The 27,015-nt window shown below is 39.4% G+C and overlaps 1 protein-coding gene across 1 annotated transcript in view; it reads right to left on the reverse strand.

The window, feature by feature from the left end:
* Positions 1 to 1,819: 1,819 nt before the first annotated feature.
* Positions 1,820 to 27,015, reverse strand: part of gabrb4 (gamma-aminobutyric acid type A receptor subunit beta4) — a 62,913-nt gene continuing 37,717 nt past the window's right edge. The window contains exons 4-10 of the mRNA XM_046868625.1: positions 21,896 to 22,116; positions 14,469 to 14,551; positions 10,863 to 11,000; positions 8,706 to 8,858; positions 7,757 to 8,013; positions 6,595 to 6,684; positions 1,820 to 5,598 (exon numbers count right to left, since the gene is read on the reverse strand). Of these exons, the coding sequence (XP_046724581.1) occupies positions 5,242 to 5,598; positions 6,595 to 6,684; positions 7,757 to 8,013; positions 8,706 to 8,858; positions 10,863 to 11,000; positions 14,469 to 14,551; positions 21,896 to 22,116 (1,299 nt within the window). The 3' untranslated portion in view covers positions 1,820 to 5,241. The remainder of the gene's footprint in view (positions 5,599 to 6,594; positions 6,685 to 7,756; positions 8,014 to 8,705; positions 8,859 to 10,862; positions 11,001 to 14,468; positions 14,552 to 21,895; positions 22,117 to 27,015) is intronic.

Raw genomic sequence — 27,015 nt, forward strand, 5'->3', positions numbered from 1 at the left:
GCTAGATTTGATCGATTTATTTCATTTTTGTTTATTTTACAAACGTCAAAGGCCTTTCAGTTTGTGTCGTCAAGAAAAGCAAATGAAAGTAAATAATCATCAGAACGGTTCTGAATTCACACAGCTCAAGCTCAAGATCTTTTCCTTGATCGCTCATGCTTTCTAATGTTCACTGGGTGCATATATTGATCTATCGATTGATCGATCTATCCGTAATTAAACATGAGATATAAAAAAGAAATCAAGAAGGAATGAAGATGTGCATATTCCCTTCATTTGATTATCCGAATATTATATCGCGATGGATTCCTTTTCCTTTATCATACAAATTCTTTTTTCTTGTAACTGTAGTGTGTAAAGTTCGATCGCTTCCTGGATCAGGAGTGCAAAAGTAAAAGCACCTCAGAAGCAAGTCATTTTTTTTTTTTACTTTTTGTGTAAAAGTAAACAAACAAACAAACAAACATAAGTAAATAAAATTAAATACATGAATAAATAAGTAAATAAATAAAATCATGCAAAAAAACAAATAAAAAAAAAGAAAAGAAAAAGAAAAGAAAAACACTCATTATTTCCTGTAATTTTTTTTTCCTTTGACGGTTTTTTTTTTCCAGAGGTTTTTGTTTGCAGAAGTTACGCAGGTGCTGCAAAAGCTGTCCATGCCAGTCGCAGTGAGGCTAGCTGTTACTACCAACTGCCCTGTTTTTTTTTTTTTCAGTTCATGCATTAAGAAATATAGATGAAAGATATCATATTTACAATACAATTCACATGTAATTACACATATACACAAGAGGCAAGAAAAAATTCACATTGAAATCAGTTCAACAGTTTTTTGTTCTTCCTTTTTCTGGTGTTTTTGTGGCGAAAAACAAAACAAAATAAAACAAAACAAAAAAAAGAATGAACTGGCGTAAAAAAAAAACGTGATTTGGATGCGGATGGATCAATCTGGATGATTTTGGAGTGAATGAAGTGAAGTGATAAGAAATGACGTGTTGTCCATCGTCGTTTTTTTTATTTAGCCCCGCCCCCATCCCATCCCTGATAGTATATATTATATAAAGCTTTCCCTTTTAAACATATACAATATATATATATTTATATGATTTAAGATCGACAAAGAATTTGAACATAAATTATTTACTCCAAAACCATTAAGACAAGAACTGTGACACATCCTCCAGTAGGCCGGATCGACACGGTCATCGCCGGCGCCGGTCTGCCGTGCACGAGGGTTCTCTTTAAAACACTGCCGTCATGGTAAATTCTTTGTAGTCGTGTTGTTTATAAAAAAATGACTTTTCCTTTAATTGGATAGGTTTCAGGATTTTAGGATAAGAACCATATGAACCATATTTTCCTCTTGAACTCACAGTTTTGAAGGTACAGAACGTGACCGAACTCCCAGATGCTAGGAGCGATTCTACGGTCAAAGATGCTAACAGGGTTCATACTGTATCTCCCTGCCCAAACCTGATCTCATGCAAAACAAATGTCTAACATAGAAGTTCAATAAATAACAATCACTGACTTTTGTTTTTTGCGCTCGGTGAAAACGAGGGAGCACGATTGACCCTCGACCTCTCCACGGAAAAAACCCAAACAAAACAAAAGGGGGCTCCTCGTGTCCAAATTCATGACAAAGATGCTACGAAAGCAGAGAGAAAAATCATCGAACACATTTTTCTTAATTTTCTGCTGAAACTTTATCACATGATGATCACATGGGCATTTTATTTTCCCAGATAAAATTATACGACCGTAGCGATTAGCAAGACGGGTCACAAGAGACACACCCTCCCACCCACCCCAGTGTTGCTACATATATTTAAGTATTTAGATTTTTTTGGCCAGTTACCCGCCGTAAATTAGCATCTCCTCTATCGAATGCACTTAATCACTTGCATGACCAAAAATCTCATAACGGGGAAAGAAAGACGCATGTGGATACTCAGGAAATGCAGAGCAGCGCCTTTTAAAGAATCGCGTGTATATTTCACGTGGCTAATTTTTTTGGGGTTTGCGTTAGCAATTAGAAACACACATTGTTATTATTTTTATCACAAGAACAGGATACAGGATCGGATTAACGCAGGTTTGAATGGAATCGGATCTTCGATAGATCTCAGGCTTGAAATCGACTCGCCATGTGGTGTTCGTGTCGTATTGCTGAGGTACAGACGTCGCACGTTTTTTTGCGTACAAACGCTTTCGCGGTCTGATTACGCCGACTCTCGCATTGGGAGTCGGCAGATTTGTAGGGAAAAAAACTCGCTGATCGTTATCGTTACACAATTATGACACGCTGAAATATACATTTTTACGGTTTTCATTTTCGCTAATTTAAATTCGTGCCCAGAAACGAACCAGGATACGTTTTCGATGTTCACGTTTAAGCAGCATGCGTAGAAACTCCCAATAAATAATACAATTGTGTCCTAATTTACGTGATGAATTATTTACCGTAGAAAAATTCACGACTGTTTGTTCAAGCTCATATCATTTTCATAGCCTTTGATAAAACCTGTAATATAACATCTGGACATATTTCTCCACATACAGTAGGTGCCAGGATGTTCAAACAGGGCTGATAAAATTCTAAACCAAACCATGGCCACCTTTCAATCGTGCGATCATTCAAGCAAAAGTCATGTGACCTCATGAGCAAAGTCGCTGAAAAACGCTTGCTTTATCAAATTACACTAGGGATAGTTTTTCTCCAGCTACAGAGGGTGCGCTCGTCTGAACCGCTTCGTCCGTACACACGTGTGATTATATAATAAGATTAAAACTGAGCATTTAATCAATGTCTAATTGCAGGAAACTTCACATCTGCTTTCATTCAGTGCTGGTTCATGGAATACACACGCAACATGAACATTGCTACACTTGATATAAAGTTATTTTGAAACCACCGTTTTTTTCTGCACTTTCTGTCATGTGATCATGAGTGAACATCTTTGACCTTCAGGAGCTTCCGTGATTGTTTTATTTCTTTCACTCTCTTTTCTCTTCCCGTTAGTCCTGCTTGTCCCAGGTTCTCATATGGAATGGTGGATGGAATGTGATGAGAGCGAGAGCAGAGAGCCGGTGGAATCTACTCGGGTCTGAGAACTGAGACCTGCTCAGAACCTCCTAAACCTTTGGGGCCGCAGAAGATTTCAGGGCTCTCGAGCTCTACTGGCCCTGATGTCTGGTCAAAGACAAAACCTTTGCAATGTGCATCCATCCATTCACACATCCATCTGGTACCTCATGAATGACCCAAACCCTGCTGAGATCGGGCAGCTTTGGATGGAGCAAGATGGATCTCATAACAACTGGTGTGCATATGTGTGTGTGTGTGTGTGTGTGTGTGTGTGTGTGTGTGTGTGTGTTTGTGGTTGTGTACATGACCTTTGCTGCATGAGATGATGAGTGGATTTTACACTGAAATTCAGCAGAAAGAATGACATAAGAATGGGTTTATAGGCCTTTTTGGTTGTCACGTCAGTTCATGGCTTTTATCGTACATCTTATTTTGCCCCATTAAGACTCAGAAGCTCTTTTTTTTTGTTTCCTGATCATGCTGATGTCATCAGTCTTTGGGATTGAATCCTAAGAGATGTGTAACATCAGGGCTGTGGGTGGGTCTGCAGGTCAAAGATCGAGCGCCATTTGTAGCCCTCTTTTACTTCAGTGATCGATTGAGGACACCTACTTCAGGTTGCAGACAGGCACATTATAGAGGAACCAAAAATTAACCTAAAAAAAAAATAAACAAGTAAAAAAAACACAAAAACGAAACAATTGTGGGCCGTCTAAAGATGAGCGAGATATCACGTACAATACCAGGTCACACGATGGGCTCGAATATTTAGCAGATTTTTAAAACAATGACCATCCGTTTAAATACACGTTTTACTCTGTTCATTTTTGAAACACAACTTCATATAGGTGATCGACTGACTTCGGAAAAAAAAAAAACAAGCTCGGACAAGCAACTGTAGCTCACCACGGTCTCTTTTTTTCACATCCTTGCACAACACAAAATCGATGGTGAGTCGATAATGATGAGCACTTTATCTACAAAACGGATGAATATCACTAGGAACGAGAAGAAAGCAAGAATACAGTTATTCTCCCTAACCATATTCGATGAGGATATTGAAGAAATGTACACTTGATGTTGTTTGATCCTTTTTCTCAAAAAAAAAAAAAAAATGTAATAAAAAAAACGGAAAGCAAAAAAAAAAAAAGAACGAACAATGCGTATAAGTGGCTCGTTATCTAGCGATGCGCTAACTCTAGAACTTTATGCTTTTTGAACGAACTGCTCTTTTCAGAACATTTTCAAAGAAAAAAATAAGAGCAACCAGTCGGCTAGTCGGAATCCTCACAACCCGAATAAAATCGAAACAATTTCCAAAAAACGCTCACGAAAATGAAAAGAAAAAAAAAAGGAGTCTCTTGGTGGGGTCTGCGTGTGTGTGTGTGTGTGTGTGTGTGTGTGTATTAACGCGGGATGGCCGTCCAGTGTAAACCAGTGACCAGAGCTTTATACCTATAGAGAAAAGTCTCTCACCAAAAAAAGAAAAAAAAAAGAAAATCAAGGAAACTACACATAATCCAGAAGAGGAGTTTTGCTGTACAGCATAGAACCAGGGGGAGAAAATCACAAGTCCCTTCCACGAGGGACCGAAAGGAAGGGCACTGATAGGAGGATTGAGGGCTGGAGGAACGTGTTCGGCCCGTTCTGTGCTCGAAAGCATACGAGCCACGACTGATTTCATGAGCTGCATTCGGGAAAGCTTGATCGCAGTATGTATTCGATAAAAAGCCGTGATGATGTTCTGCCGTATCCGTTTTTTTTTTTTTCTGTTTATCTTGCAATCTTTCTTCTAGCAAAAATATCATGCAGTCCTTAGTCCCAACCCCTCAGGAGGATTTTTTTGTTCGTATGTTTGTTTGTTTGTTTTGTTAGTTTTCAGAAGAAAAAAAAAAAAGAAACGTTTGTCTCACGTGATTCTTAAACATTCAAGTCAATCTATATAATACTTTTTTTTTTTTTTTTTTTACATCAGAAAGGTCCTTTCCGCATTGCGTGTATAGAAATATAAGATATAAGAAATATGCATATACATATACATGTATGAACTTTTCCTATATGTGTATACATATTTTTCAATTGTATCAAAGCCAATTCAGTGTGTGCTCTCAAAATATGGCCCATGTTTCCTGGGAGGACGTGTGTGTGTGTCAATTCACGTAGTACAACCAGTAGATGAGGTTGAAGAATCCGAACGTGATGGGGAAAATCACGCGCGACCACTTGTCAATGGTGCTCACATCCGTCAGGTTGGGGATTTTGAGCTTGAGCTTGGACGAGCGCCTCCGCAGGCGGCAGTTGGCGCGGCTGCGCATGGCGCCGCGCTCCAGCGAGTGATGGCCGAAACCGTCGCGCGAGGAACCGACAGGCTTGCGGAACTGCACGCCCGAGCTGTCGAACGACATGACGGAGTTGCGCGAGTCACTTACGCTGCTGCCTACGTCTGACGGCATCACCTCATTGTTCATCTCCAGAGTGGTGAGAAGGATGTTCCCGTAAGCGTCCACCTTAATAACAGACAAAACAACAACAACAAAAAAGGCGGAGGTAGAAAAAGAAAGAGATGGTCATGACCACGAAAATCCATGACTCCTCGAAACAGATCTTCTCACATCTCATGCAAATGCAATGAAGATACGATGCCACTTTTACAACAAACTCTACACTCTTAATAATAAAGGATCTCAAATGGTCCTTGGTCAAGCTGTACGGTTCTGTGAAGAACTTTTATAAAAACTTCCCATCGCACACAATGTTTGTTGTAAAAAATGTTCTTCATACCCGATAATCATCCCAAATCCTTGATCATATACAGTTTTTCATATGAGATGGTATCAAAACGTTTGGAGATTCGCTCTGTTTACAAGAAAGTACTTTATTAATCGACGTTTCCACACGATCACCTTCAAACCTTCAGTGCTCCCAGTGTTCTTCTGGAACGTGTCCTGGAAGTTTTCTTTTCGAATCGCCTGAAGAACCTTCTGCGGTTCGCGCCGGATCTCCGCAACAGTGTCAAAAACGGCCAGCTGTGAGAAACTCACGTGTGACAGAGTGCGCACGTGGTCAGAATGGCACCAGTTGCATAACTTCTGATGTACACAGGACTTTCGGCACACCGACTTATGAGGGTCGGTGCTCCCTGTGACTGTGCACGCATCCGTGTGCTGCCATCTGCTGTCGTTTTACAAAACTAGTCTTAAATATTTTTTGATACCACTTCATATAAAGCACTTTATTACATCGGATTAAAAGAAAACTGAGTGATGAATTAACCAGGAATTAATCGAGGTCATTCAAAACATTTTCTTAAGTACTTCTACAAAAAAGGTTCTTCTATAACATTGCTACGAACACGTCTTTATTTTTAAGAGTGTACTCAGGAAGAATTAGAGAACAGAATGTAATGGCTGACAGATGGTATTAAATATTAAATGGCATTGCATCATGCATGGTACCTACAGTACATCGCTACAGCTAGAATGAGGTTCTAAGTTTATATGTACCCCAACTTTTCTTTGTTCTTCGAGATACAAATTTCTTCGCTGTGTGTATGACCTGAGGGTGTTGGTTTGAAACGGCGCTGAAATGGAGTCCTTGCGACGCGAAAGAAGAGATGAAGAGAACATTAAAAAAACGTTCACAATGCATAAACAGTTTTTTGAAATCCTCTCAACACAATGCATCAACATGATGGTCAGAGAAGAAACTCTGCATAAACAACATAGAACATTGTCTTTCGTGAAAATTATCAGCTCTAAAAAATGTTCCTCCAAAAATGTGGGAATTTTAAAAGGAATATTATACCACACTTCACGCATGGTACACTTCTGATCAATTCCTAAGCTACAAAGATAACCTGATAGGTTGGTAAGAATGAAGCAGCTAGATCAGCAGATCTTAGACATGAATTAATAGCATGACATTATGGGATTATTACTGTAATATCCAACATGAATAATAAATAATAAATACAATAGTCTTATACACGATATGGACAAAAGTTTGTGGACACCCGACCATACGATTTGTATGTACTTTTTTTGGAGCATCTCATTTCACATTCAGTCTCTTTTCCCTCTTATAATGAGCTCCACTCTCCTAGAAAGATGTTCCACTAGATTTTGTGGAGATTACTGAATATTAATTTAGCCACAAGCGTGTTAGTAAAGTCAGGTGAGAAGGTGAGGAGGTTTCTGGGGTGCAGTCAGCGTTTACATTCATCCCAAAAGTGTTCAATAGGGTTGGAGCCCTTTAGCAGGAGATCTTCCAGTCCATCCAACCCATGGAAAGCAGATCTTCATGTCATGCTGGAACAGTTTTGGGTCTTCCCAGTGAAGGGAAGTGTAGGGAGAAATGTAAAGTGCTATACAAGATGTCCGATATAATTGTGTGAGGTTGTGTAACAGTTTGGGGAAAAAGCACATACGGCTGAAAAGGTCAGGTGTCCAAATACTTTTGACCAAAAATGTTTATATTTATGATGAGCCTCTATAGTAAGAAGTAATTAAAGAAATGGCCACTGGGGGCTTCTAAATGTACTCTATCAGGAAATGCGTTCTAATGAGAATAAGTGTGCATCTAAAACAATCCAAAACACACATAAATAAGACTGAATTTCAGTGTGTGTATCTGAACACTGTGACAGTGAGAGACAGTGGGGTCAACCTGTTCTCGCAGACGTTTGTCCTCGTAGCGTGGGCGTTCGTTGTTAGCTTTGTTGAGGCGCTCGTTGATTTTCTTTTGCTGCTGGGGTCCTCGTCCGAAAAACACGTAGTTGACGAAGGCATATTCGAGAAGGGCCAGGAACACGAAAACAAAGCAGCCCATGAGGTAGACGTCGATGGCTTTCACGTAGGGGATCTTTGGGAGGGTCTCCCGCAGGTGGGTGTTAATGGTCGTCATAGTGAGTACCGTAGTGACCCCTGCAAGAAAGCAAGTCATTCTTTCAACCAGAGACGGGGACATGGAACTAAATAAAAAAATCAAGAAATCATTTTGGAGAACATGCACAAGAACTCAGGATGGAATCTAAGTAAAGTGGCCTCATACATGCATTCGGTGCTGGTTCAACATCGCTACACTTTTTTTTGCAACCTCAATTTTTTTCTATGTGATCATGAGTGAACATCTTTGACCTTCCGTAGACTCCATGTTTCCTTTAAGTGTGGTGTAATGATCATTTTTTTCCCCTCCCTCTTTCTTCTTCTCTTTATTAGAGTCCTGCTTGGCCCATGTTCTTGTCTGGAATGGTGGATGGAGTGTGATGAGCCCTGAGATCTGGAGAAATTTACTTGGTTCTGAGATCTGAGACTCTTTAAGAAACTCTACTAGCTCTGGAATGCAGCTGATTTCAGGGCGTTTGAGCTCCACTGGCCTGATGTCCAATCAAAAGCAAAATCCCTTCAATGTGCATCCATCCTTGCATACATACAAATTGGACCTCCTGAAGGGCACCTCCTAAACTTGAAAGACCAAGCAGCTTTGAATGGAACTAGATGGATCTCATGAGAACCAATCATGTGTACATGACTTTTGCTTCATAACAGGAGGAGTAGATGTTAAACTGATCATTTATTTCAACTCTGAAGCTTTTCCACAACCCCAGAGTCCTTACCGAGCGCTACCCTAGCAGCAGAGGCGTCATAGTTGATCCAAAAGGACACCCAGGAGAGGATGGTGATCAGGATCGAGGGCATGTAGGTCTGCAGGATGAAGTAGCCTATATTCCTCTTGATGCGGAAACTCAGAGACAGCCGGGGGTACGAGCCTGGATGCAAAAAAATGCAGATAAGACATTAACAAGGAAGTTTTTTTTTTCTTTAAAAAAAAAAGCGTACTTTGACACAACGGATGGCTATTTCTCCTGCTCGTACGGGACGTTTCATTTCTCTCCTACACAATGTACTCCTTTCTAGGGACAGATTTGATTCCAGTTAAACATGCCTGGAAATTGCCAGCGTGGCAGATTTTTCTCTAAGCCTCCTCTCAGCAGGCAGCTCCGGTGTCCCTGGGAGAATTGTCAGATAAAACCGCAGTGCTTTTTTTCTTGCTTTTTTTTTTTTTAGGGGGAATCTGAGAAAAAAAAGGAGAATATCCATTGAATCGTCCAGCGTGCCGTAGGAAACAAGATGGTCCTGATCTACTTCAAATGTGACGGATGAATAAAAAACCCCCCAAAAAACGCATATAAATTACCTTTGAATCACAATTTATACATTTTAAGAGCGTTTTTAAAAAAGTTTTAGATAAACAAAACTACAAATAAAATTACGAGCACCTGAAAGGATCAAGTACAGGGAGGTAACGAAGCAAAACTGCTACATCTTTTCATGTAGTTCTGTCGTTGGTTTGCTTTTACAGTGATTATAAACTTATACAGATTAATTCACACCCACTTCCTTTGCCATATAAAGGCGCTGATGGGCGTGGCCTCGTCGAAGATGACCCCGCCCACTATTCACTCTCCACAGTGGAATTTCTGAATGGTTGAGTGATTATGTTCAGATCATATCCCACTATAACAGTAAATCTAACTAGCAGAAACAAGCATTATATTTTGAAAGAATAGAATCTTTTACTACACAAATACAATAAACGATATATAAAGCGACACAAAAGACTGAACTCGGGATTTAAAAAAACTGAATACATGTCAGGAGGACAGAAGAATGCATTCCTTTGTACGAGGGATAGTAAGATTGAGCGATTCACATCGGTGCATCGGCATAAAGTTAACGAAGTGATGCATTGATTTAAAAAGTGTGCGCCGGCGCATGTTTTTTTTACGCATTTGCATCAGTAACAAATATTTGTTTATATGTAAGGAGTAAAATTTAAGATTATAAATGATGTTCTACAACTTTAAATAAGGTCTGAAGATAACACATCGAAAACAGTGATTTTGAATCGTGATGAGATGAGATGAGATGAGACGAGATGAGACGAGATGAGACGAGATGAGATGAGATGCACCCTTAAATCCACTGTGGCTAATGTATGAGTTTCATCTCCTGATGTTCAATTAACCAAGTGTTGTGATCTCTTGAGCTCCTTTTCGGTGTCTAAACTGCGGTGGTGATAAATAGATTGGCAGAACAGAGCTAAGAGCCCACCAACACCAAGAACCCAACCAACGTTACATCTATATAATTATCAGTAGATGTTCTTCACTTTTATTATTTAGAAAGTGACCAATAATTTGTAACCAATATTTGATCTGTAGATCGATTTCTCGTCGCTAAACTGCTGCTACATGAATATGACACGTCACAACACTACGGAGACCGAGACGTGTCCTGAGAGTCACATAGAATACGGATTAACATGGCAGAGGTAGAGCTGTAACTTCCTCCAGACACAACAGGAGAAGAATGTCTGGTGTATATTTTTTACATTATACGACTATCAGGGATGAATTTCTTTGATAAACCTTGTGCTTGTAATGATTTGTATTTGTGTAGGAACGGCTATTTGTTCAATAACGTATTCGGTTCCATCCCAAATCAACATAAAGTGATACTAAGATGCTTTGATTCGATTCAGGCAGCTGATTCCAGGGAACTGACAGGTCACATAATGTTCTTTTCTATGGATGTGGGTAATTATTTCACACCACACCACACGAGACTGTGAGTCACTGGGTCTAATCTGGCCACCCTGTTGAAGAAGTTCTGTCCTGTTGAAAATACTAATCTGGAATTGTTTTGCTTCTACCTTCTGAAACTTCTTTCAAATAATTTATTATGAATTTTCTGAGCATTGTGTTGCATACCTGTTGTGAACCTCACTTCTCTGGACACAAGACGCAGCTCCACGATGGAGAACTGCGGCAGCTCCAGTTTGTCCACTCCGGTTACAGCGTTGTCGCCTCCTTGCCAGAAGAACACGATGTCGTCTGTGGTGTATCCGTCTACAGGAAATACAGGGAAGGAGATGTCAGGACAAGCTCATGGATATGGTTATATACACTCTACGGTCAAAAGTATTGGGGCACCCGACTTTTCCAGACATATATGTTTGGAGGCGCACACTTTAACTAGGAGAATTAAACCTGTTCCATTACATTCCTGTGCACTATGCTATAGCTCTATGAAGATCTGCTTTACATGGGTTGGAGTGGAAGATCTCCTGCTATAGAGCTCTAACCCCTATTGAACACCTATGGGATGAACGTGAACGCTGACTGCACCCCTGGAACCTCCTCACCTTCTCACCTACATCAGTACCTGACTTTACTAACACACGTATGTTAATAAATCTACACAACATCTAGTGGAACATCTACCCAGAAAAGTGGAGCTCATTATAACGGCAAATAGGGACTAAATGTGGGGATGTTCAAGGTCAGATATCTACAAACTTTTGTCTGTATCGTGTATTTGGATTATTTATAGTAGTGTAGAATTATAGAATTGGAAGTGACTTGATCTGATTTCTGCCATTTGACATCAATTCATGTCAATATGAAGAATATAAATGCTTAAAAATGAAAAGATTCATTTTTTTAAAATCCGTGTTATATAATTTAAAACAGAAACAAACTACAAAACAAAAGCCCCACATGGACCCTGGATATTTTAAATAAGTGTTTATGATGTGCTCTCGGAGTTCCCAGAAACCATATATGTCTTGGCTCCAAGGATGTTAAAGCTGTATATCATATTTTAATTACGCCTTGCACCCTCTGAGTATTCCAGCGCTCTGTCAGGGGGTCATATCATTTCCCGGCCCGGATTACAATTCATCTCTTTTTAATCATTTTGCCTTAATGCCAGTGGTTGAGTGTCTCTAGGCCAGATGATTTCCCTGACCTCAGATCCTTCTCAAGCAGCAAATGAATTTCTTTTTAAGGAATTGTGACTCGCGGGTGTCCGAAGGAATAAAAAAGTGTTTGTGAGAAATAATTTTTACAGTATCATGTATTCATTCTCTCATTCATCCTGAGTGAACCCTTTGTCCAACACTCTTCATCATAAAGCTTTTTAATAACAGGTGCATTGTTCTATGAAGATCATTATTATTCATGGACTTTTATCCACAGACAAAAAGGTTTTTTGTAGCAGAAAAAGGTTCTTTACACCCAGTAAGCTCAAATCCTGATCATATATAAGGTCTCATAAAAACAGTTCACTACATCGGACTGAATCAGTTGAAGAAATGATTAATTGGTTGATAATTTAAGCACAAATTTGTTGTTTAACCGGGAAATAAGTTCTACCATTCATTTCAATATGAACTGGATTGTGTTTACTGTAAAAAGGGTGAGCTGAATCATTGATAAATGATATGATAAATGTAAGTGTTTAGATTCTTGGAGGAATCAATTGGGGTCATTCAAAATATTTTCATGAGTGGTTCTACAAAGAACTGTTGGGATGAGTTCCTTGTAGTTCTGCAAAGATTGAAGCGAAAATAGGGTTCTTTTTCTAAAAGGTTCTTTGCGGAACCAAACGGCATCACTGTGAACACTCCTCCAAATGTGAGCACACACACAACCACACACACACACACACACACACACAGTGAGTCCAGTCCAATCATTTTCCAATTATAACCTGGGAAATATGTAGAACATAATAGAAATCATTATGTAAGCCATTGCATCAGGACATGTATTTGAGAAAATCCCATTTGGAAAGCTGCTCCTTCATTACCGCCAAATTGATTACTCAGGAAACTGGAGGACCCTGAGGAAGACCAGCGCAAACGTAGGAAGAACTTTCTAAATGCTCCACAGAGGATCGAATCTGAGACCCTGAAGCTGTGCTGTAACAATATTCTTTTTTTTTTTTTTTTTTTTATCAAGCATTTTAGGCAATTTTTGTTTTTAAGAAGCCGGCATGCACATTTATTCATTATTGCAGGGATCATAAGAAAGAACATCTCCAGGCCTGCTGGTCATCAGTTCAGCATTTTTCATTGATACCAATTGAAAACCCTTTCGATATTTCTTTAGTATATCCATGCTGTCACTTTGCCCCTGAGTAAAAAGCCTATCCAAGCATTTATCACCACTGGCTATGTAGGCAACACTGCACTTATGTTGTGAGCAGTGTAAATGAACGTAATGATCATACTTGCTGACACCGGGTCTCTCCGGACCGTGGTGTGCCATCAAATAGACGAGGTGGACGAGTTGTGACTTGCCATCTGCCATCTTTTTTTTTTTGGAGAAGGAAACGAAGCACTCAGAGCAAAGATTTTTTTTTTTTACAAAATTTTAAACGTTTTTTCCACTGATTGTAAAAAAAATGACCCCCGTTCCGACAACCTGCTTTCAGGTGGAATGATTTCAATGTGAATCAAAAACGACTGACTATATGTATCATCTATATGTGCTGGATTTAATGTTGCAACAATTTTTTATATTATTATATTATTACAAATCCTATTTGTAATAAAACCTTGTGATCCAGGTATTTTTATAGACTTGCTTTCGATGCCTGTTTATTCCTGCCCATCTCAGCAAAACATGGAGGACTAGAACATTCAAAGAACATTCCCAAATTGCTGAAACAGATGATGTTTTCCATAGAAATGAGCAACTTTCCTTCTGGCCCTTGATATAAAGATAGTAGAAGGTGTTGAGTTATTTGAATTGTGGCTTCTCATTGCAAAGTAAAGGATTTTTTATAGCATAGTCCCCAAACTACGACCCGACCCACATGTGGAACGGCCAGAGACATATTTTGAAAATGTAATTACATATCACATCTGTATTTGATGATAAAGTTTTGCTAGATAATAGATCTTTTAATAGCTGATATATCTGTTGAAAAGTAACGCTCTGTATTTGTCTGTACGGTGCAGAACAAAATAATAAACTCTTTTCTCTTACAGACCGAAAGGAAAGAGGATGTGCCCCTCACAGAAGAAAGTTTTGGGACCCCTGATTTTTTTAAAGAATGGTCACAAACCCTCATAAAATGTGTGTATGTAATGCTAGCAAACAGACATTTGGTTAATGATGCTATCTAGAGAACACTCTTAGTGATCATCTGAAAAACCCATGAGAGGTCATTAGAGGGGAAAACAGGACTGTTTTAGTGCTATAATGCACATGTTGAACAAAATGAGGTGTAAAATTGACTATGATTAATCGCTTTAGGTTCTGGGTGTGGTTTTGTGGGTCAAATAAAATCATCCAGTGTTGTTGTAATTCACCTACTCAACCACTAGTGCTTCTTTCTGGACTGAACTAACCTGGACCACTGCACTATTAATGACCAAGTATTCCAAAGTCTTTAAAAAAAGAATCCCGGGGATTTGTCGTCGATGTACAGGCTTCGTATGAAGTGAAGATGATGCAGTGAGTGTACACGTCCAAGATGTGTTTTCAAGACGGTGTGAACATCCCTGTGTGTTTGTGCACACTTACAGCTCTCAATCTCCAGGGTACAGTTCTGTTCATCCAGGGGGTATCTCCTCAGGTCCATCATGCATGCAGCCGTTGTGGTTATTCTGGGTGAGAAAAAAAAGAAAGAAGCAGGAGCACAAGGAGGAGTGGGAGTGAGAAAGTGAAGGGGGGAAGGAAGAGAGAGAGAGAGAGAGAGAGAGAGAGAGAGAGAGAGACTGTTACCTTGGTAACCTTTAGGAAATCGTAGCTTAGCCTTGACTGTGCCATTTGAATCTCTGAGTGATGTTTGGTAGCCAAGAGAAAGAATAAGGGGGAGGGGAAGGCGAGGGGGAAGGGAAGCGGTCCTCGGTTGATGAGAGCTCTATGGAGTCTGATAGGAAAGCAAGAGAAAAGATGAAGAGAACGACAGAAGGAGAAAGAGAGAGAGAGAGAAAGATAGAGAGAGAGGGAGCGTGGATCCTGTTCACTGCAAACCTGGCTTGTTTAGCAGCATGTTGTCTCTGCAGTAACATCTTGTGCTGCTTAGTTCTTTCGTTAAGGACATTTTGTGATCATCAGTTCTTCTACTGCACTCTGTTACTCCTCATACAGTCTCTGGTAGATCATGCACCACCGACATATAGGTTGGAAATACAATAAAACCATTTGTACTTTTTCGAAAAACACAATATCGTCCGTTTTCTGATTTAAATGAGAACGCTAAACAGGAACAGGAGCTGCTGTAAAAACAGTAAAGCGGTACTTTTTGTTATTTTTTATTTTTAATGCGGACGTTTTTCCACGTTTTACGTCACGCAGCACACAAAAGCGAGCAGCTGGAGGAAGTGCAGCGAGCCGGCCGGATCGGAGCGGCGGCGTCACGCTTTGCTAATGAGCTGCGTGGGAGTCGATGGCGCTTCACGGAGATATTTACTGCCGCGGCGCATTTTCCTAATTACATTGGCGATGTTAAATCGTGGCAGCTCCTGCTGTTTTTTGAGCGGAGGAAAAAAAGGAATTCGGTTTCTACTCTCCTCTTTGCCGTGTCACACGCGTAAATACGTTTCCGTGAGAACGGCCGGATAGGTACAGTGAGCTCGCGCGTGTCAGGACGAGCAAATAAGTGCGAGTAATCAAACGCGCCGCTGTCACGACTGTAATCCATTCTCTGAAAAATAAACGAACAGTCAGCGTTATCTGTAGCTTAACACCGAATTAGTAAATGCAGAAATGCATTAGTCTGGGTGAATCTGGATATAAATGAACTCTAGTCCCGTCCTAAAAGGTTCCCATTGATTGTAATTTAGCCGCGCGCTGACTTAATCTGGGTCTGGATGGGCTAAAATGTCCTGGCGCTAATCTAATAGGCTAAACAAATAAGTGTCCGAGGAGTCTTGTTGATCAAAAATAATCAAGGAAGTATATATATATATATGGATAAAAAAAATTCCTTTTGTGTTCTAAATGTATTATATTGCCAAAAGTTTTTGGACACCTGGTCATAAGTGTGGTATGTGCTTTTTGAGCATTTAGCATCCATTTGCCTTGAGAATTCCCTCCACTCCTCCGGGAAGATGTTCCACTCCATTTTGGAGTGTCCTTGTGGGCATTTGTTTTTCTCAGGTATTGATGAAGTGAAAAGACCCCGGGTGCAGTCAGCGTTCACATTCATCACACAGGTGTTCAGTAGGGTTGAGAACAAGAGTTCTACATCAGGAGATCTTCCACTCCAAACCATGTGAAGCAGATCTTCATGGAGCTGGCTTTGTGCACAAAGGCATTGTCATGCTGGAACACGTTTCCAAGTTCAAGTGAGCGCAAAATTTAATGTTACCGCATACAAAGACGTCCGATACAATTGTGTGCCTCCAGTTTTGTGGTAACAGTTTGGAGAAGAACCACATATAGCAGGAAAGTTCAGGTCTCCTGTTCAGGTGTACTTTTATATATAGTGTATTTTCTGAAAATGGATTGGAGTGTTACATGTTGTGTGATTCTGTTTTCTCGTATTCCATGTGAAAAATTCCAATTGTGAGTTTCTTGTAGATTTGAATCAAGCCATGGAGCAGAGAAGAAGTGGGTCTGCAGCTCCTCAGAGGGAAATCTGAGAGTTGTGGAATGATCGTGGCTCTGGGGCTTGTGTTTGGACCGTGCTGTCTGAGACGGCTGAACGGCCCTCCAGTCATTTTGGGTCAGGCCCTGAGTGGTGCTCCAATAATAAGCTGATGTTATATCAGTGATCAGAAAATCTGGAATGTTCTGGAGATGCTACTTAATTTGCCCTTCAACCTTTAAATATGTTCTCTATCACAATGCTTTTGTGATTCTGGCCTACATGGTGTTCATTAAGTAACCGATGCAACCTATTTCTGTGCCTGATCATTGGATCATTCTGAAGTTGCATGTCAGGATGTCTGTAGTTTGACGTTATATACGAGGTGACATTAAAAAGTTTAGAGATGAGCTCTGTTTACAAGAAAGTACTTTATTTATCCACCTTCAAAATATTCCCCTTTTACAGTAATACAGAGCTCCCAATGTTCTTCTGGAACGTGTCCTGGAATTCTTCTTTTCGAAACGTGTCATGTACCTTCTGCAATTCGTGCTGAATTTCGGTAATGGTGTCAAAACGGTGACCTCTGAGCTGGATCTTCACCTTCGGGAAGAGGACGATGTCCACAGGAGCCAAATCTGGCGAGTAGGGTGGGTGCGGAAGTGATATCGTGTAGACTAATCTCCGACGATCATCATGCAGGAGTTGCTGAACGGTTTTGACATTTTTTTCAGGGTTGAGTTTGTTCAAGGTCTTCCTGATCTCTTGTCGTCTTCCAGTGATGTTCTTCCACTCTTAAAGGGCGTGTGCCACTCAAAGCACCGAAAGGGGAGTGGTAGCTCCAGCGGTTAGGGCGCTGGATTACTGATCGGAAGGTCGGGAGTTCAAGCCCCAGTATCGCCAAGCTGCCACTCTTGGACCCTTGAGCAAGGCCCTTAACCCTCTGTGCTCCAGGGGCGGTGTATCATGGCTTCCAAGCAAGCTGGGATATGCGAAGAACAAAATGTCACTGTGCTGTAATGTATATGTGACAAATAAAGGCTATTCTATTCTATAAGTTCCTCGTGGCAGAGTTTCACGTTTGATCTTTGTTCTAATTTGCTGTCTGTAAATAGCACTTAGTCTCGAATCTTTCTGATACCACCTTGTGGATATCAATAAAACAAAAGTATAAATAAAATCCAATTGTAATACATTGGAAAACAACACTAAAACTCTTCTCTATGCCCACATCTAATTCTGTTCACAAGCTTGACTGGTAAACCCGTCCTCTGCCTGCTCCGTCAGGAGACGTATTAAGTCAGCATTTAACACTCCATTAATTCCTCCACTTGCTCTGAGATATCATCATGTTCGTCCATTAATATTACAGCTGGAGACCCCAGTCTCATCAGCCCCTGTCTCTCTGCTCTGGATGTTTTGTGTTGTCTTAGCTCTTGGTGTTGAAACATCCACTGTCTACACCTGAACTTCCAACCATTCACAATCCACTATACACACCTGAACCTCCAGCCAATCACAATCCACTATTCACACCTGAACTTCCAGCCAATCACAATCCACTATTCACACCTGAACCTCCAGCCAATCACAATCCACTATTCACATCTGAACTCCTTCCCGCCAATCACAATCCACTATTCATACCTGAACTTCCAGCCAATCACAATCCACTATTCACACCTGAACCTCCAGCCAATCACAATCCACTATTCACACCTGAACCTCCAGCCAATCACAATCCACTATTCACATCTGAACTCCTTCCCACCAATCACAATCCACTATTCACACCTGAACTTCCAGCCAATCACAATCCACTATTCACACCTGAACTTTAAACTTCCAACTAGTCACAATCCACTATTCAGACAGACTGTGGTATAACGTATTAATATTAACACATAATCTGGTTATTTATTTTTCTGATTTGGGAATTCTTGTGGGATTCTGAGGATGAGTGTGAAAAACAGCACACTCGCCCTGCACACTTGTAGATTTAAATTAGGTAATGGAGCTTCGGAGAAACATAGTAATGTAGCCATTACAGTAGCTTCTTTGCATTTATCTGTCAGCGTACTATAATTAACATTTCCACTTGTGTCTATTTTTGGTGCTGAAACATTTCGTCTCCGAGTAACCAAGAAACAAACAACATTAGTAAAAGACTAAAATTTTTTTATATTTATATATAATTAGGGCATGAACAGCCTGCTTTCTCTTCTTTTCTGCTTCCTTTCTCCTCTTAAATCCTGCTATCAATTCTTAAAAAGTCCATACAAAGGAGCACATTCGCCATTTAAGAGGTACAGTCTATAAATATTCCACATCTGATATGAGGGTCGTGTTTTTGGAAATCATCGTGCATTCGTAAATTCCAACAATGAGGCTCTAATTGAAAATGCACATTTATAAGCTGTGCCCAGAATAGCGCATAAGATTACAAATCCCAGCCTGGCATTATGTATTAATAGATGCTTCAATTTGCATTCAATAAATATTACATCGTTTCCATATATTGCATCTGGAATGCAGGTCTTTTCGCTAGGGCAAACCGTTTTCCCTTTTTTTTTGCTTCTATCCATCTCTTGTATTTGGATCCATTTACTAAACCTGGGTGGAAGGAAAGAAAAATAAAGCTGTAGCCTCATTCGCCATCCTTCATGAAGGCACCTGTACCAGAGTCTCACGGAGAGAGGAAATAGTTTGTCATATTTCATTATTGATAGCTCGATTGAGTGGGATTCTTTCAGTCCCGGCTCGGGCGATATCGAGGCAGCGTTAACGCTTCGCCGAGTTCTCTCTAACGTCCTGTTCTGGACTTTTTTCTGTCATCTCTCTGTCTTTTTTGTCTGTAGAGGAACAACACTGGATTCGGTGCTGGTGTAGCGTTAGGTTTGAATAGGAATGTTTCAAAAATGTGACTGTCATGGAGAAATATTCTGACCAAAGCAATAAAAATTTAATATAGTTACATAAACACTCAAATAAAATAATGTAAATGTAACAAATAAAAGAAACAAGTGAACAAATTATAAGTTGCATAAATATATACATTAGAAGTTTTGCAATATATCTGCAAATTTCCCTCTGGAATGAATAAAGTAATCTCTCTCTCTCTCTCTCTCTCTCTCTCTCTCTCTCTCTGGCTATTTTTCTGGCTACCTATTGTCTGTCTATCTATCTATCTATCTATCTATCTATCTATCTATCTATCTATCTGTCTGTCTGTCTGTCTGTCTGTCTGTCTGTCTGTCTGTCTGTCTGTCTGTCTGTCTGTCTGTCTGTCGGTCAGTCTGTCTGTCTGTCTGTCTGTCTGTCTGTCTGTCTGTCTGTCTGTAATCTTCTGACACCTCTATCTTTTGTAAATTACATTAAGATTAAGATCTCTAGCTTTTAGAGCCATGTGATCTGGACTAGAGCTTTAGATGTTTTACAGCATGAATCTTTATATATATATATATAAACTTAAGCTGTCACTTTCATTTTCATTAGTGATCACATGCTGTGTTAAACATATTGAAGTGCAGTGTAACAGTGACTTTGTTCGATAGCTAGAAACGTGTACATGACCTAGATAGTTAGCTAACATTTCAACTAGCTAAGTTTTCCAGCCACTAACGTTGTGAAACATTTCACTCTTCCTCTTAGTGCTGATGCTTTTTCACAATGTATTTTTAAAATGCTGCAATGTCTCTGGTTTTATGACAAAACCCAAAAGGACAGCCTAAAGCATACGCTCGCACTCTGCTTCCCCACCCAGTGCCATTATCACCTTCTTCTCAACAAGGCCTGGCTGTGCTGTGAACTGCTCACAGATCCTAAATAACACAGCCCAAAATGGAAAGCTTTCCACAAACACGGCAACCTGCCACTCGTAACTGTGAAATGAACTTCAGTGCCAAAAAACCAACCTGTGCTCGTGACCAAAAGTTTCTAAAGCCTATAAAAAGTTCTACAAGCTCTCTTTAAAAAATCTGCATTTACAACATTTATATTACAGCAAAAGGTATTACGTTATAATCCTTTAGATTTATCAAGTCAAGTTTATAGGCAAGGAAAAACTCCCTCAGATGTTATGAGGAAGAAACCTTGAGAGGAACCAGACTCAAAAGCGGAACCCATCCTCATTTAGGTGACATCAAGATTTATCCTTTATATATACACACTATATGGCCAACAGTTTGTGGACACCTGATCATAAGATTGCTATGTGAATCTTTCTGAACATCCCATTTCACAATTCCTGTACAATTACTGTATAAAAAAGAAAGGGAAGATGTTCCACTAGATTTTGTGAAGATTTGTGGAGATTCATTCAGCTACAAGGGTGTTAGTAAAGTCAGGTGTTGGTAAAGTCACATATGGCTAGAAATGTCAGTTGTCCCAATACTTTTGGCCATACAGTGTATGTATGTATGTATGTATATATATAAGTTTAGATGCAAGTGAAAGGGTTTGTAAAACCCTGAAATTCCTGTTTATTGAAATAAACAGGAATTTGTCAGGGCCAAAAAGACCTTCCCTGCTGTCTGGATCACTAACTTATAGTTTAATATTTTTGCATTGAATATGTGTTAAATTAATCCCAATAATCTATTCTCTTTATTTCATAGCATTTCTCTCAAGTGTACATGTTGTTTGAAGGCTGTTGCTTCAACCAATCAGATTTCGAGTTGGCGACACCAGGGCCCTCTAGCAGGCGTCCGATAACGCCAGCATTTCACGAGCTTTGATTGGATGGTATGAGAGCGCACAAGTCAGAGCTCACAACCCGCATCTGAAGCAACCTGTACAATCTCAGATATATTCATTCGGATTTAATAGGTTTTTTTTTTATTCCACAGCGAATCAGAGAAACTGATTTGGTTGCAGATACACTGCTTTTACAAGACGGACTTTTCAAGAAAAGAGGGACAACCGTTTATACTTTTGAATTTTCTTTCCTGAATTTCTCAAATTTGCACAAATACACAGAATTTTGCTTTGATTTCACATCCCCAGGGAACTCATATTGCACTGAAAAAATGCACAAAAATGTGAATATCGACGTTTCTGCTACAGATGATGTCTGCGGCGGTGCAGCTGTGGCTACAGTGAAAGGAGACTGTTGAATTGGGTTTCTTGCTTTAGTAATGACATTCACTCTCACTGTATAAGATTCCTGTCTGTAATACAGAGCTCTGTTCTACTGCGGTTCTCTCTGATATTGATAGATTCTATAGATGTGGTATCATAGTGATGGGAACAAGTGATGGATTGATTCAGGTAGGACACCACTGAAGGCCTGGGGGTGAAATGCATGACCTGCATCTCGCTGTATTAAATACTACTGCATTTTCTTTTATATCGTGCCGCATTACTATAAGTGATAGAGAAATGGTTTGTTGGGAAGGACAGAGTTTTCGTTACTCACCTCAGTCCATACAGCACGGTGCCATCAGGGTGGAGCCGGATCATGCGGTTCTTGACTGTCACCCCATGCAGGAAGGACTTCTTGTCGTTCAGGAAATAGGTGTCAGGTAGCCATAGCTGATCAGCCACGCGGTTGTCGAGGGTCAGATTAAGCGCCATCTCTGCGTACGCCAGCCGCTTGTCCCGCCAGCTCTGCTGGAAATACATGGTGATGGTGTAGTCCTAGAGAGAAAGAGAAGAAGAGAGAGAAAGAGAAGAAGAGAGAGAAAGAGAAGAAGAGAGAATAAATAATAAAAAATAATAATACTAATAAAGTTCTAAAAATTTATTATACAAATTTATTTATCAATAATAAAAATAAAAATAAATCACACCATTGATCCAGGCTTTTATCATGGATAAACGTACACCAGAGTTTCCAGGTTTGAAACATCTGATTATCAGAATGCTCAGACTTAATAGCTAAAGCCAACATTTTATTTAATTAATATTAATCAAATCAGGTTCCGAAATGTTTTATTTGACTACTTGTGATGCGAAAGGTTATAAATCACAAACTTGTTTCTAATGTGCCTTTAATGAAAACAGGGATGTTTAAATTTCAATCCTGTACAACTCTTGATCAAGCGTTCGCTTCACTAAGCGTGTACGTTTCTGAATTTAACATAATATAAGCAAAACAGAGACGTGTAATGACTTTTCATCTTTCCGCCTCCAGATTGGCTCGGTGTATTTGTTCCATTCGAATGCAAATGTAATTTTAATCCGTTTAATAAAGTTTATAAGACTCCGCTCGGGAGTGTGGTGATGTCCCGCTGAGACTTTGGTTAATAAGTTAAATAATCAATTAAACAAGAACTTGAGGATCTCATTATTTCATATCAACACTAATTAAGACAATACTTTCGAACGAGTTTGAGGAAAATGAATCTGCGAAGGGAATCTGCGATTCGACACTACCGGGTGCTCAGGAAAATGTGGTACGCCATCGTTATTCTTCTTCTTACGATCTTCTTACGATAGATTTTCAATCCTATTGTTCCTGTTTCTACTCTGAAAGAAAGAGATTTAATGAAGAGACAAGATGAACATGGCCGAGACGGAAATTTTCCATCTCAACTTAATTGTGCCAAAATGTGCTTGTGTGGGATGTTTGATGGCACAGCAGACAGTGTTTATGCCACAGAGCTCCAGAGACTAGGATTCTGTCCAGGGATTAAGCCCAGGATGGAGTCCAGGATGGAGTACAGGATTCGCTCCAAGATTTGGTCCAATAATCAGTCTAGGATTTAATCCAGCATTCGTTCAAAGATTCGGTCCAAGATTTGGTCCAGGATTCAGTCTGGATCTCGTGCTAATCTCTGTGCCGAGTTTTACAAGGTCTTCTCGTGTCCATATGGGTTTTTTCCAGCAAAGTTCCATCTCCCAAACAAATGCCAGAAGGGTTGACAAGCTTCCTTTAATTGCCTCCTAGTGGGAACGTGTGTGTGTGTGTGTGTGTGTGAGAGAGACATGCTCATCGTCTTGTGCACAGAGTTCCACTGTGACTCTGACCAGCATAAAGAAGATGAATAAATGAATCTACTCATGTACTAATTAGCGTGCATTTTATTAAAGAGTTAATGGACACCATCTACGCAGATGTACCATCAGCAGGTAAGACACAGACACATGACTCGAAACCGGAAAGAACATATTTTTATGAAATTGTGCTGAAAATATGAGGCTTGTCTTATCAAACACACCAGAGCCACGTCTCAGAATGAATTCTGCTTCAGTGTACTGTATCAGGAACATGTACAGGTAAGTATGACGTGGTATCAAAAAGTTTGGAGACTCGCTCTGTTCATAAGAAAGTACTAAATGTGTCTACGTTTCCACACGATCACCTTCAAAATAGTCCCCTTTCGAATAGCAAATGTGTTAATGCATGTGTTCAGAATAGCACCAGTTGCACAGCTCCTGATGGATGCAGGACAAATTTCCTTTTTTAGCACGTTGACTTATGAAGGTCGGTGCCGCCTGTGACTCTGTCTGCAGGCTTGTGCTGCCATCTGTTGGCGTGTTAAAAAAAAACTAGACTCAAAACGTTTGAATTCCTCCTGGGATATTAAAACCAAATGCAAATGTACTGTAACAAAAGTTCTAACAAATACAGAACACTGCTGACGAGAAGATCATTTCAGTGACTCGGTTCTTTGAATCTTGAAAAAAATTGAACGAATTTATTTTGTTTCTTTGATCAGAAATTAAATATAAAATTTTCAGTAACCAGATCTCCAACATGTCCACATACACCAACATTAACTATAGTTCCAATAATTTATAAATATATTTATAAGTATATGTAACTGCATGGCGCATATGGGAGTCACGTAAAAAAGAACAAACGACTTGAGGGTTAAACTACTCAATACATCAAACGAACCCTACAGAGATTCTCAGATGCTTCGCTCATGAGAGTCCAGTAGAAAATGAACGAATCGTTCTTTAAAACGACTCGTTCTTCTGAGTCACATTCAAGACTCAAATGAACAAATCAATCATGAATGACTCATCGCTTATGAATACAAAATGAAAGTTACACAGAGTGTCTGGTTCAGAGCAGAGGACTGGACTTCAGACATCAGAACTGGAGTCTCACAAGACAAAAGAAATACTGCAGGATGAGATTTTTACTTGGAGAAAGTACGAATACGAAGCACTTAAAACCCCATAATTCCTTGATGTCTCTATGCAACCTGGATCGTAATTCCTATATGTAACATCCCTAGGGTATATATATATATATATATTGTGTATATTTGTATGTTGAATTATTATCAAATCATTGTTCCTCCTCGTTATTAAGAGAAAATGTTTGAGGAAAATCTTACAGGACTCCATTTTGACAGCACTTCATCTTTATAATAGATCTTGATTGTGTGATTATGGTTAATACTGATACTGTTATTAAAATACACTATATAGACCAAAGTTTGTGGACTCCTGACCATACGATTGTTTTGAACGTCCAACACCACATTTAGTCCCCATTTACTGTTATAATAACCTCCACTCTTCTGGAAAGATGTTCCACTAGATTTCATGTCAGGTACTGATGGAGGTGAGACGGTGAGACGGTGAGGAGGCCTGGGGTGCAGTCAACGTTCACAGCATTCATTCCAAAGGTGTTTTACAGAGTTTAGTGCTCTACAGAAAGAGATCTTCCACTCCAACCCATATCTTCATGGAACTGGCTTTGTGCACAGGGGCATTGTCAGGCTTTGGGTCTCCTAGTTCAAGTGTGTTTGGGGGAAGAATCACATACGTGATAAAATGTCATTAGATGTTATTGATGTCAGGTGTAAACCACAAGTTCCAAGATTTATCAATTGTATTATAAGTGATGATTTCCAGAATGTTTCACAGAGCCGTCTGGGTGTGATGATGAAGTCATACAACCATCTCATTTATACAGACTTCTGTAAACAGATTCACACCTTCTAATATTCATACACTGAGATTAGGACAAGGTGAACAAGCTCCAGTTCCTCAGAGAACTTCTCCGTTGCTGGAGTGAGTGGTCTCTCACAGCACTCAGTACAGGTATAACCGCTACAGATCAGTCTGATATCATCCGGTCTGGTCAAATCAGATACAAACGAATGAGCTGAGGTTGAGACCAGGACTTTGTTTAACTTTCATACAAGTTCCTATGTGGGCATGTGTGCTTACGTTTATAATAAGTATTAAAAATTTTACCAGGGGCTTCATCAGAGGATATTATTATAATGTGCAACTCCTAGGCTTGGGCCTTCTTCACGCTAGGATGGGATGTGATTTCAGTTCATAAGGCAGTTCACTGGTGTTCCATTCCCATTCCAGTTCAACCAGTATAAACAAATGAATTATTTTATCACTGTACATCTGTTCTGTAGCTGAAGTATCATTGCTCTAGATTTAACTTTCAGGAAATCCATCATAGATTTAATACAGTTAAAGCTAATAAATTAGGTAATAAACAAACAAACAAACAAACAAACAAACAAACAATCAAACAAACAAATAAAAGAGATATGTTACGATAAACTGCACATTCTTCCAAATCTCCATTTTATATGAACCATTAAACTCTACATCACAAATAAATTTAATTTCCAAAAGGAACATGAGCAAAAAAAAATTAGGTACAAATTCCATTTTTGGACGTTGGATTAATAAATAAATAAATTAAAAGTCCAAAAGTTATGAATATTAATATATTAAAAATAGATTTTTTTTTTTTTTACTCACAAGTGGTTTGTCCTTTTTGATGATCAATAATAATATATTTATATTAATGATTATCGAATTGATTAATTTAATTCCCAAATGATCATTTTGTTATAAAAACTGTTCAATTTCTACATTTTTACATCGATAAAGATTTTTGTAATGATTTCTGAAATCAATTGAACTAAAATGCTTGAAGTTGTTTTAATGAAAATGTTTGATTCTTTACTGATCACTGATAAGTAATAAAGCCGTAAGGCACTGGCGCATTATGATTGGAAAATGAGATATTTAATAAATGTATGCAGTAAAAGTAATGCATTAATGTACAATAAGTTTTACTCCAAACAGGATCATGTTGCTCATCAGGTGAACAGCGTAAAAAAAAACAAATAGATAAAATCTACAGCAGGGGTCATGACTGGCTCTCGTCTCGTCCATTAACTGTTATACAAAATTATATATATATAAAAAAAAAACAAATTCATCATTTAACTGTTTTAAGACACAACTGAAGCAAAAAGTGCATGATGTGTGATGGACCTCAGATTGCTGCTGGGGGTGGGGGATTTCACTTCTCGGTTAAATAAAAATCTATTTATGGCATGAAATAAAGGATGAAATATTTACACTGGGGTCGCTTTATTCCGAGTGCTTCTTTCACTCAAGTTTTGAGAAGATTTGGGAAATCCGAGACTGCACCCTGGAAAAATGAAGTGCTGAACGTTTTAATATTGATTACTCTTCTCTCCAGACCTGTCTGCTCCATCCTGATGTTTTGGGTGATGTTTTGGGTGATGTTTTCAGGATGGTTTCACATGGACAGACTAAAGATCCATGAGGTTACTGTGGAACTCGAGAACCATG

The sequence above is a fragment of the Silurus meridionalis genome, chromosome 15 (assembly GCF_014805685.1).
Source record: "Silurus meridionalis isolate SWU-2019-XX chromosome 15, ASM1480568v1, whole genome shotgun sequence".
Classification (NCBI taxonomy): domain Eukaryota; kingdom Metazoa; phylum Chordata; class Actinopteri; order Siluriformes; family Siluridae; genus Silurus; species Silurus meridionalis.